Below are 12,315 nucleotides of genomic sequence, written 5' to 3' on the forward strand. Positions count from 1 at the left end.
TCAAATCCCCAACAAATAACTGCAATAACTGAGGAGTAAACCACTAGAGATTACCCTAAATGCCCTTACAAGTATTTGACTCATTCACTGCTGGCCTATTTTACATCCAGACCAAACAGAGCAACACAAATAGCAGTAGCAGTCATATCCAAGCACAGTGACATTTGAATGACATGTGGTAAATAGCTATGTGTGACTCACCGCATGATATTTCATCGGACATGTCCCCACAGTCATCTTCCCTGTCGCATCTCCAGGTTTGAGGTATACATCGTCCGTTCTTGCAGGAGAATTGGTCAGCCTGACAGGGCTGGGCTGAGAGAGAAGAAATAAGGCAATACATTTAATCACTCATGCATAAGTCAATGCAGAACATGCACAACAACTGTAATGATTACTGCATTACCAGGATGGTAGTGTCTGTCCAGTGCATACATTTTATCACTCAATTACACAGGACAGCAGGGAAGGTCTGAAGTCCACAGGAAATGTGCTTTTGCTTGATGGGCTGTCGGTTACAAACTGCACGACTGTGGTGAACGTGCATGGACAGCACATAAGCGGTTTCTTTCCAAAGTGGGATACACATGTCAATCTGATGATGACGAAACATCCATCATGCTCTGGCTAATGCTCATTGATTGATCCTCTAAGGATGGAAAAGCTCCTGAAATGCACCATTGAGGACATGGGAGGCAATGTGATATACTATAAGGGTTGCTCATATACAGTTACCTCTCTTAGGTGCTATAGAAAGCACTCTTTGATACTCAAGAGTGCTTTCACACAATGAGATTGATTACATCGTGCTGAGCTGTATATATAGGTATAATAGTGATGACTGCTTGACAACAACAGACACCTCTGGTCAAGACAACTGACATGTATTAACAACATCTGAAGAGAGCAAATTGTATGAAAAGATGTTATTAAACAATGGTTTATGTCTTACTGCTAAGATGAGAACGTTTTTTGGTCTTTTATTTTTTTGTAGCCTGCATTAGTTTGATTGAAATTTGCTACAAAATCAGTCACAGTAGTGGCTTAATTAGTTGAACAACAGTTGTTCCAGGAACCATAATATGTTGTTCTGATATCACTATTTCAGAAAATTACACAGTAGTTGTTCATTGACTACCTGATGTTTTGGGACAACTGATTAAAAATCAATCAGTCTGCAAAGAGAACCAATAATAATGGATGACAGCTTTTGACAAAATGCTGAAATAACAGGAAATTATCTTTTATACACAGTTGAAATAACCCTAATATTATCAAACTGCAATCACAGCTACACTAAATCTAACAAAACATGGATGTGGTATGATACCTACCTGAGCATGTGGTGTTGGCCTCATCCTCATTGTTACCACAGTCATTTGTTCCATCGCAAAGCCATCTTTTGGGAATGCAGCGATTGTTGCTACATTTGAACTGATCAACAGGACAGGTGTGATTGTCTGTAGTTCAAAAAGCAAAATAAGTCAGTCAGTGACCATACATCTGAATCAAATAGAGATGTGTGGAATATTCAACATTTTAAAAATCTAACTTCACATAGAATACAACCGTAATTACTTTTCTTTTTTTTTTTAAGTCCCAGTCAAGGTGGCTAAATGAATAAATGATCTTAATGGCTAGACCACAGCAAAGCTGGGCCAGCCCTTAAACAGTCTGACATACTAGGTGAGTGAGAAAGTTGGTCAGTCAATTGTTTTCCCATTTGCAGTTGCTCTTTCAAAATGACTTGGCCTAAACAGTCCTAAATTACGACCTCAGGGGGCTTTTAAAGTGGTTTCACTCATTGACTGCTGCTCATACCAAAATCATTGCACGCTAATAATGGAATATCCCGCTGTTCTTTGACACGCTTATGTAAACACTAAATATTTCTGAATTCAACAATTTGGCCTCAAATAAGCACAATGACCAAATATGGTCAGGCCATATAATATTAAGTTTTATACATTGTTTAGGCCATATGATCTGTCTCAATCCTATGGATTAAAAGAAGTTTCATGTTAGTATCCATTATATTCACAGCTTCTTAGTGGGATTTCATTGAGTCCGCAGCTCAACTAATCTTGCTGATGGACCAGCAAGCCATGTTTGGAACCATGCAAGGGAATGTTTAAGAGAAGAATCTCTTTAAGACAAGTTTCTCCTTGGTGGTTTGTCCTTAAACTGAGGGCAACGAAGTCTCCAATATATTTTTTTACAGTGTCTAAAGTATATCTTTTATGAGGTTGTAGTGCCTTGGTTTTTCAAGCCAATTTCACATTATAACTTGGAAAGTATGTCTCCCTAGAGATAAACACCAAGCTCATTATTACTAAAATCCCCCTTATTAAAGCTGCCATCAACTTTTATGTATTTTCCAGTCAATACTCTATAACCCTCTAACACACTAAAACAAACCAAGTTAGTGGACTGTTAAAATATATTATGTCCCAGGAGAGCAGATCATCGATTTTTCAGTTCTGATCATTCTGGCAGAGGATTAGATTATGGTGCTTTTCTGTCTGAAAAAAAAAAATCTTACAGGGTGTTTATCCGACCGATTTGTTAAAGAGCAAAACAACTTCAACAGGAGCATAAGGGGAGACAGCAGTGGGGAGGAGGAACACTTTTTACCTCTACTTCAGTGACATTTAGGAACATAGAAGATGTCAGCAAGAGGGAGTCAGCCTTTAAAAAGCTTAGCTTTTCTAGCTTGGTGCATGGTGGAGCATGTAAGTTTATCAAATATAAAGTGTCTGTATGATGTATTTGTGTGTGTTTGCATGCAGTGTGTTTGCTTGCACTGCAGACAGATTTAAAGATCCTCACAGCAGCTGTGGCTCTCCTCATCACTTCCATCGAGACAGTCATCATCTCCATCACACTTCCACAAAGTCCGTATGCAGCGATGATTGTGGCACTGGAACTCATCACTTTTACATCGATGTGGCTCTAAACCACTGCTGGACGCTTCTGGGAGGAACAAAATCAACAAGAGACTTCTTATAAATAATGTGTTTAGCGGAAATATTGGCATAACTATAATAGCACAAAAAAACATGTTAATAATGTCTCATGACCCTATGCGTAACTACTGGGAGTTCCAGGATTATATTCCTGGAAACCCACTGGGATCATTTCCCTTTTTTATTTATTTGTTTAAAAGCACATTTGCATATGAACATAAAGATGGTTATCATCCCACTGGATGAAGTCAGGTTTACACTACAGGGACATGATGATCTTAGGCCTCTTACTCTGATTCATTATGTCCTCCTACCTGCACAGGTGACATTGTTCTTCTCCAGAACCTGGTTGTCAGCACAGGCACACACTCTGCCTCCTGGGATGGCAAGGCAGAGGGTACCACAGCCCCCATAATTCACACTGCATGCGTTATCACCTGGAGAAGTAGATCACAAATTAGGTGTCTTGCTCATTCAAAACGACATTTTCTAAAGCCATGTAAAGTGCAGCAGGTTTCTGTTAGATTGTTGCTTTGTCTGTTGGCTGTTGATTTGTCCTTTTTCCCTTCATACAGTGAACAGCAGAGGTTCAGAGCTCACTTTAATCCCTGAAAGAATAAATCATTTCATTGATACAAAAGTCATCTCCGGCCTTGAACAGACATGCCAAGTATATGTCCTGTGATCTATAACCACATATCAAGTAAATTATTGGGAACATGTCAAGTGAAAGACATTTGACATTTTTATCCATCTTGGAGAAATAAATTGTCTTTCCGGACAAAGCTGACATTCTCCACGGGAAAGAAATAATGTCACATATAAAGTTAAAGCATAAGACACCTTTGTCACTTTCATTTAACACAGAGCTCAAAGGCAGTGCCTGAACCTATGAGATAAAGCTCCTAGTTTTATAAGAGCCAATTATTAATATTCAGAGGACAGGATAGCCAATTAATCTATTCGATGACATGAACAATACAGAAATGTCCAGTAAGAATTCTCTGCACGGTGTGAGCTAGGCTGTGGATGTTGTAGCCAGTGAGGGTCAATACAGTTCTCCACTGTCACAGCATGAATCCATCATCATTTGTTAGAGAATTGAGCAAACCCCTCCAAACCTTGGTAACCTTATTTAACTTCACACAGAGCCCCAAGTGATTTTAGAGTCGCTGTCACTGTTGATCAATACACTGCTTTACACCATGAAATTTGACAAAAGTAGGCATACATTTGAAATCTCTGGTGTATATATCACATTAAGTGCTCTCTATTACATAAATGTGTATAGGGGATATAAAGGACACACAGCACAAAGTGGTTTTATTTTCGGTGCAAAACCAAATTCTCAGTAAGGAGAGCTATGGTTCACTGGATGAGGAGTGCATGAAGGAAAAGCAGCCAACCTTGCTGACTCTGTGCATCATAGACACGCAGGCCAAATAGTGGTGGCCTCTCGCTTCGCAGCAGAGTGACATCGCCGGTGGACAAATCCAGTTGGAAGACAGAAGCATTCATGTACTCCGTCCAAAAGATGAAATTACGATAATGAGAGATTCCGAAGGGATGGTTCAGCTCTTTTCCATTGTACACCACCTGCAACATGAAGCAAACACACAATGTAATCAAAAGATTATAAGAGCCATGAAAGACACCACCAGCAACAAAAAGAATCAATCATCTCAAACAGGGGTGTAGTTGTTTGAATATGGGATTAGAAATGATTTGATCACAGTATATGATGAATGCGATTCAATTTCTTTGCACAAATGTATTCATACAGGGCTGTCTGCCTATAATAATGTTTGCTAGAATCCTGGCATTGATTAAATAGCATTTGCAAATAATTCATTAGCTTAATATGGCAGTACAACCAGAGTCGACAGGAGCAATTGGGGATGAAGGGCTGTCTTGTTGGCAGTTGTTGTGGGAAGAGAAGCAGTTTCAATCATTTCACTGCTTTGCACATTAACATTGTATCATTTCTAAAATGGAGAAATCCGTTTTGGACCCTAAAATGATCAGATGATATTGATCTGAAATTGAAAAGTCAGCCACTGATTAAATACCAAATTAAGATGGCAATCATATAAACTAGAATGACCGCCTCTCGGTTGTATAACTATGCCAATCAGTCAAGCTGCAGTTTACATCCAGCCATGTGTTTTCCACAAAAGGATATTTTAAATGTGGTCGGGACAGGGGATATATTTTTGTTAACTGAAAATATTCTAATCAATACATTATCCTATAAAATCCTATAAGACACCAGAATGGCATGAATAGGCCAACATTAAACAGGAGAGGTTGCACCGCAATCATTTGCAGCCGGGACATAATACAAGAGAACACTTTCTCACTTTCTCTCTCTGTCTCGCTCTCTCTCCAGAGTATGTGATTGTCACAAGATCCTTCTCCTTTGAGCAGAACAGACAGGTACGAAAGACCAAGAGCAAGGGCACATTGTCCAGTGATGATCAGCGACACTCTCTCAGATGTCTTAAAAGCATATAACAAGCATTATAGACCTGATAACGTTTAGGCGTAGCTGGGATATTGTATTGACAAGAAGGAGACAGACTTTAGGTCACAGTGACCTTGACCTAACCTTTTAACTCCACAATCTAATCAGTTCATTCTTAAATCCAAGAGGACATTTTGGCAAAACTTGTAGATTACTTCCTGACATTTCTGACATTCCTGACATTTCTGAGATATCTATTTCACAAGAAAAGAATGTGAATAATGACTAGAAATGTGTTTTTTTGGACATTATGATGTCAGTGAAATTTACCTCTGTCTCTTTGGGTATAAAAAGTCATGACATCAGCATTTTAAATGATCAGAAATGTGTTAAAAACTGTTTTTTAAAGGGTAAGAGTGACATTTGACTTTGAACCACCAAAGTCTCATCCATATATCTTTGTGACGTTTGGGATGTTTGTGCCATAATTGACATAAATCACTCCTGACATTTATAAGACTTCACATGCACAAGAATGAGATTTAGGTACAACTAATGTGCTGTCTTTGGTTAGCAGGCATAATACAATGTTTATCATTTTGCTGTTTTCTGTTTGGTGACCATTTTTTAGGGTGTAAAACTTCTGCAATGTTTTTGACAACTTAAAAAATTCAAAAATCATTTAAAAATGTCTGCTTAACTCCACATTAAAACTCACCATTCTTCCAGTCCCATTTAGATGAATCTTCTCGATGTGATCGTAGTAGGCATCACACCAGTACATGGTGCTGGTGCTGTGGTCCAGTGTTAGACCATTGGGCCACAGCATGTTGGAGGTGACAAAAATGCGCCGGTTGGATCCGTCCATCCAGGCTTTCTCTATCCGCCCAATGCTGTCATTGACCTCATCCTCTTCCCAATCTGTCCAGTACATCCAGCTAAGATACAGGCAGATACAAATAATTATGGCACCAATTAACCAACATATTAGAAGATCTTTTTTCAGGCAGAACATGTTATGTAAGTCAGATCAATAGATCATCCTCAGATCCGAACTAACACCAATCATCGCCCATGCTTAAAATAAGGCAGTTTATTTCGGCATTCTACTCTTCATTCATCCGTGCCCTTACTTCTTGACACACTGATGTTAGATGGTTGTGCTTGTTCCTCATCAGCCCCTTGCTTTGATATATCAATCACTACACGTATGACAGCATGTTTCTGCAGGCTTCTCTCAGAATGATGTACTCATACCACAGTAAAATTTACTATGTGGGTTCTGTTCTGTACACCCAAGGGAGGGCATGACTGGGCCTCCCACTGAATCTTTCACATGTGGCTTTCATTCATAGAAAGAACATTAAAGACAACACAACCCAGACTGCCAAATACAAGAATATAACCTTTAGTTCAGAAAACTGGTTTTCACATCATGACTAGAGTGTTGATATGGTAATAAAATGGAAACCAGATTTCCCATTTGTAAAACCAAATAATCAAACATCCCTGGCAGTCAAAAGTGAGTGTTACCCTGAGAGAGTATTCAGGCTAATCAAGCTAAAGTGCTGATGCACATGAAGGCAAACCCCCCCAACCAACAACCGAAAAAACAAACAAAAAAAAGTTCAGTGTATCATGTGTATGGCAAGAATGCAACTCTCAATGGGCCTTTGGTATTTGAAACATGATTGGGTCAACGATTTGACATGATCTGTTCTCTAGTAACCATGCCCAGGGGATTTGCTCTGTTTGAGTGCTGCTGACTGAACCATGTGGCCCCTGTTTCTCATCAATGATAGAGGGCTGGCATAGGGGAAGATGAAACAGAATGGGATATGGAGGTGAATGAAGACTCCCTCTGCGTTGAAGTATTTTTTTTACGCCCTCGTGAATTATTCAGCAAGTCTCAACACTCACATGCCGACACACACATACATGCCCACAATTGCACATATACACATATATATACATACATAGAAACCTAGTCAGATGGACCAATGGGACACCATACTTGAATTGTCTTAATAACAAAAAAAAAAATACTTTTTCAATTCTATTTAATAAAGAATCAGTGCAAGAACTGAATATTATTCCTGTTCAATATTTTCATTTAGAGCTGCAACGATTAGTTGATTAATCAGTCAGTCATTCAAAAAATAAACTGGCAATAATTTTAATCCTTTTTAAATTGTTCTTACTTTTCTATGACATTACTATGAATATATTTTGGTTTTGTAGGTTTCACAAGATGAAACAAGACATTTAAAGACAACACCTAGGGTGCTGGCTAAGTTTAACTTCAACTCAAAATTTGATATCTTATAGACCAAACCATTACCAATTGATAGTGAATAATAAGTGGCGAAATACATGCTAATAATAAAATTGGTGATTGCAGCTGTATTTCTTTTTAATGCAGGCTGATATTTTATCCCCAGAGTGTGTGCACATGAAATCAATAATGAAACAAATGGAACCACTGTAAATGCTGAAAAAGGACAAAGAAAAATATGACCGCAATGGGGTTTAGAAGATAAAATAAAACTCAATGGATAATTGATTTTTCAAACCTTTTATGCCTATTAGTAAAATCATTGTCATTAAATTAAGTGACAGATTTATAAATAACCAATCCACAGTCTAACCACTCAAGTCAAATATTATGTGTCTGGGGATTTTTCATGTGAATACATGTATGAAATTCCTTATGCAGCAAAGATAGCGAGGAATGACACTGTTAAGTAGTCCTTATCATCTCAACACAGGCTAGAGGATGCAAACAGAGCAGAAAATAAGGTGGTGAGTATGCAGCCAAGAAATCAGTTGGAGGGGTGCACACATTTTACCTGAAGAGACCCTTCCAGCAGAGCAGATAGAGATCAAAGGACTGCAGGTTTCAGGCTGAATGCTACCTCTGAAGCCCAAAACTAGCTTTCCTAATCATGTGTGCTGCCAATGGGAGGGTTGGAGTAAAACTTATTAATCCTCATACAAAAAACGTGACATGATATTCCCCACCCCTAACACTGCTGCTACAGTATTTATGTCAGGGCTTAAATTCTGAAAGAAGGTCAGTAGGCAATTTCCTCATTAGTCTCAAGCTTTTAAGGCAGTGCTGTCACCACAGCTAATGTTTCCTTTTTGTTTACAAAAAGCATATGTTTGTTTTCATCAGTGTTATAAATGTAAATGTTCTCTGATATGCAGTCTGACTCGTGTGGCTCGTATTTAAATTAATGGATCAGTGTGATTGATACAGAACAAGTCATAATACTACAACATAATTAAGTAGACTTAATTGTTATTTTGGAGCGTTACAGGAAGGTTTTCATAAATGTTTGAGACAGCAGGAAGAAAAAAACATTAATAAGTTCAGGTATTGGTTTTATGTATGTGCCTCTATCAGTAAAACAGCTCTGTATGGCAAAATTTTTGGAGCAACCCTCTTGAGGCTTGAAAACTAATCTCTGGCTGCTATGGATTTGTTGTGTGTTAATACGATTTTAGCCTTTAAGTGTTAATCCTTCAGATCCTTAAGAAACTCAATGATTTATTTGCAGCATCTCCACTATATATGTGTAATATCATCTCTGCAGGCTGGGTACTGCAAATATAAAGTTGTACAGGAATGCAAAGTAGATGAAGCATAAAGACTGAGAGAATCATCCACCAGACAAACTGGTACCTGAGCTTGAGGTTTGGGTAACAAGATAAGCCACCGGTTTCTTTCCCCAAAAACACACAACTCTGTAATCATTGGAACAGCAGATGTTCTCTCAGTTTAATCATGCTGCTTTACTTCGGGTAGCAGAATATGCTCTCCACATGGGGATGTGATCATCAGTCCGAACAAATGTCTACTTAACACATGATATTTTGGATTAACATTTCACAAATCATATATATGGGTATAAGAGTGATAAGATCCCTACATTAGTACTGGAGGAAATAGAGATTAAAAAAAACTCCTGCGGGACATATTTTTGAGCGATTTAAGGATCTATAGGTAACTTCAAATTGTTGAGTAATGTTTGGCATGTAAAATCTTCTTATTTCAAATATAAATTTTAGTTGTCTATTCAATCAAACCCATGCTTTACGATTCAATATATTAAAAAAAAAACATGCTAAGACACATACAGATGCTTGGAGCTGTAATCAAGCACAGGTCCAGACCAGACCAACAAAGTGTGCTGCCTGAACCAACACATTATCAAAAATCAGCTTTAAGATGGTTACTTATATAAGCAGTATACATGTTGGCAAAGGGTTGCGGGAGATAACTTAATGCAGTATGTGTACCTTCATTAATAATTTATATGATACCAGAATGTAACTAGATCCAGCATGTAACAAAGAGCAGTTATTGACATTCTATGCAAAACAGGTGAGCTCAAGTGAGACTGCATAAAGGTTAAAGCCAAAATCCCCAAACCAGGGCTTGAACAAATTTCACAGGTACAAAATTGCACTAAAAAGACTGCAACACAAGCCTTTTTTGACAAAATTACTCACCTACTCATATGTTATTTCTACACACATCATTTCTTTCAATATATTCTGCTAAAAACTGCTGCTGGCAAAAGGTTTCTCTTTTAGTCTGTGTGTCTCTTTCGTACAACACAATTCACTACTTCTTTTTCTTTTACTGACCTGTTAAGAGGGTCGACCACGATGGCCCGCGGATGTGACATATTCCCTTCCAACAGAGTCTTCCTGGTCTGGGAGGCTCTTTCTAGTCTGGCAACACTGATTGTTTTCCTGTAGCCATCGTTGGTCCAATACAGGTTATTTCCAATCCAATCCACTGAGATTCCTTCAACATTGTCAAGTTCTACAACAGAACCAGCAGCACAAATTTAATGAACAAAAATGATCTTATTTTATTTTATCTATGGTTATATAAAGATACATTTTAGGCCACAGTCAATCACACAGCAAAGTCTGTATTTAATATATGTAAAAATGTGTACAAATGTGCTTCACTGTTCTTTACTTGGCCAAATAAATAGTTTGGTGAGAAACTATGTTATTGTTTAATAAAGCATTCATATGCCAGACTTGAATAACCAGACAAGCCAATCCTTTTTTACTGCTTTTTTCCAGATGATCTACAAAATACAAGTATTACATTTTGAGTACAGATGTACAAAATAATGTGTTTTGAGTTAATAAAGAACGTGCAAAATTACTTTAACCTGACCTAAAGGTCCCAAAATAATATCCCTAATATTTAAAAAAAAAATGTGCACAATCCACCTTATATATTCCTAATATAATGATGCAGTTAGTATTTTATAAAAATACATTTAGACTTACCATCTTTGAGAATCGTTTCTCGGCTGTTTCCATCTATTTTTTGCCGCCCAATTAGGAAACTGGTTGTGTCAGCAAAGTAGATGTGTCCTGATTCTGCGTAGTAGTCAATGGCACGAGGGTTGACCAGGTCCTCGATCGGCACCATATGCTCGTCGCTGGATTTGATATTCATATCAAGGCCTCGGATGACTCCAGGACGGCCCTTACCGTAGAAAAGGAAGAGATCGTTTTTGGGCTCTACAAGGCAAGAAAGGACAGACCCTTTTTTACTGTTATTGTCATTTAATTGGTCTAATTCATCAGTGCTGATCCCAGCATTAAACCCTCTTACCAGCCACATTGTTCTTATATGTGAGCCAGAGCCAGGGCCATCCATTCACCTTAATAGAGCCAGTAATCAGTGCCAATGACTAAACTCTCCTCCTTCAATCATGCCTGCTTCAAAGCTGCCTTAACAGTAGAAGAAGGAAAATGCTTGAGCAAACAGACAATGGCAATACTTACCTTGGCTCTGAGTTTCTGATATAAAATAACATGGCGTCTGTGTGGAAAGTCAAACAGAGCCCTAGAAAGCTGAGGCAACTCCTCGGCGGACCGCCAGCCGCTCAGGGGGCTGTATGTTCTCGAACCCTTTGGGATCCTCTGGAGAGGCAAGAGGAGGAATGAAGGAGGGCTTCCAGTGAGAAAAGCAGACCTCTCCTCGCTCTCAGCACCTACCCAAGAGACTGGGATGCTGGGGGTGAGGACCACACATGCCTCACTTCAATTTATCATTCTGTGAGGGAGAGACCGACTACCCAGGAGACAATTAAGCATTGCAAGAGACCCAGATATCAAGCCCCACAGTGACTGCTGTATGAAGAAGCACTACCATTTAGTACCAAATCTCATTATGCTTAGGGAGAGGAAAGTGCGAGCAAGACAGAGATAGCTGGTGTCATCAGAACATCTATGAGGGGAAAATAAATCAAATGTGTCACGCCAAGCCTCCCAATGCTTTGTTACCCCGATCGAAAAGTGGTGGGCCTTCAGATTGTGTCATCAATTTGATCTACTGCTTTTATTGTCAACTACACAATGTCCACCAATTGATCAGACAAGCCAACAAATGCAGACAAACTTAAAACCTCATTATGACAATAATCAATCAGGCTGGCAAGAGGTCGATAGCGGAAAGTCACTTTCAAATGGGTCTGTGTCCCCCAGCACTCATCTTCATCACTGTAGGCCTACGGCTGAGGCATGTGTGGCACTGCCTCGTCTTTAGAATGACACATGACTTTAACAGGAGCATGTCAATAGGTTTGTTCGAGATGACTGCCGGCTCGCCTCGACAACAGGCGAGAGTAGCTGATTGCAGTCAGGGGAGGAGTCATAAAGTCGGACACTTCTTTGTTGACAAATTTGCTGCTCGCCTAGTCAAGCATCTATAATACTAACACCTCACCGTGAATTGATGTGAATAAAGTCTTCATTTGTTGTTGTTGTTGTTATTATTATTATTTTTTATTGGATTTAATATGAAGTTCTCAATATATTCTATTCAGGGGTTTTGATAGTTAT

At 38.8% G+C, this 12,315-nt stretch overlaps 1 protein-coding gene across 1 annotated transcript in view; it reads right to left on the reverse strand.

Annotated features, from left to right (window-relative positions):
- Positions 1–12,315, reverse strand: part of lrp1bb (low density lipoprotein receptor-related protein 1Bb) — a 274,477-nt gene that overhangs the window by 132,636 nt on the left and 129,526 nt on the right. The window contains exons 11-18 of the mRNA XM_069662704.1: positions 10,753–10,989; positions 10,087–10,267; positions 6,149–6,368; positions 4,373–4,562; positions 3,281–3,403; positions 2,830–2,973; positions 1,335–1,460; positions 202–315 (exon numbers count right to left, since the gene is read on the reverse strand). Coding sequence (XP_069518805.1) covers positions 202–315; positions 1,335–1,460; positions 2,830–2,973; positions 3,281–3,403; positions 4,373–4,562; positions 6,149–6,368; positions 10,087–10,267; positions 10,753–10,989 — 1,335 coding nt within the window. The remainder of the gene's footprint in view (positions 1–201; positions 316–1,334; positions 1,461–2,829; positions 2,974–3,280; positions 3,404–4,372; positions 4,563–6,148; positions 6,369–10,086; positions 10,268–10,752; positions 10,990–12,315) is intronic.

The sequence above is a fragment of the Semicossyphus pulcher genome, unplaced genomic scaffold (genome assembly GCF_022749685.1).
Source record: "Semicossyphus pulcher isolate SPU_LCO1_2020_fin unplaced genomic scaffold, fSemPul1.0.p SCAF_15, whole genome shotgun sequence".
Lineage (NCBI taxonomy): Eukaryota > Metazoa > Chordata > Actinopteri > Labriformes > Labridae > Semicossyphus > Semicossyphus pulcher.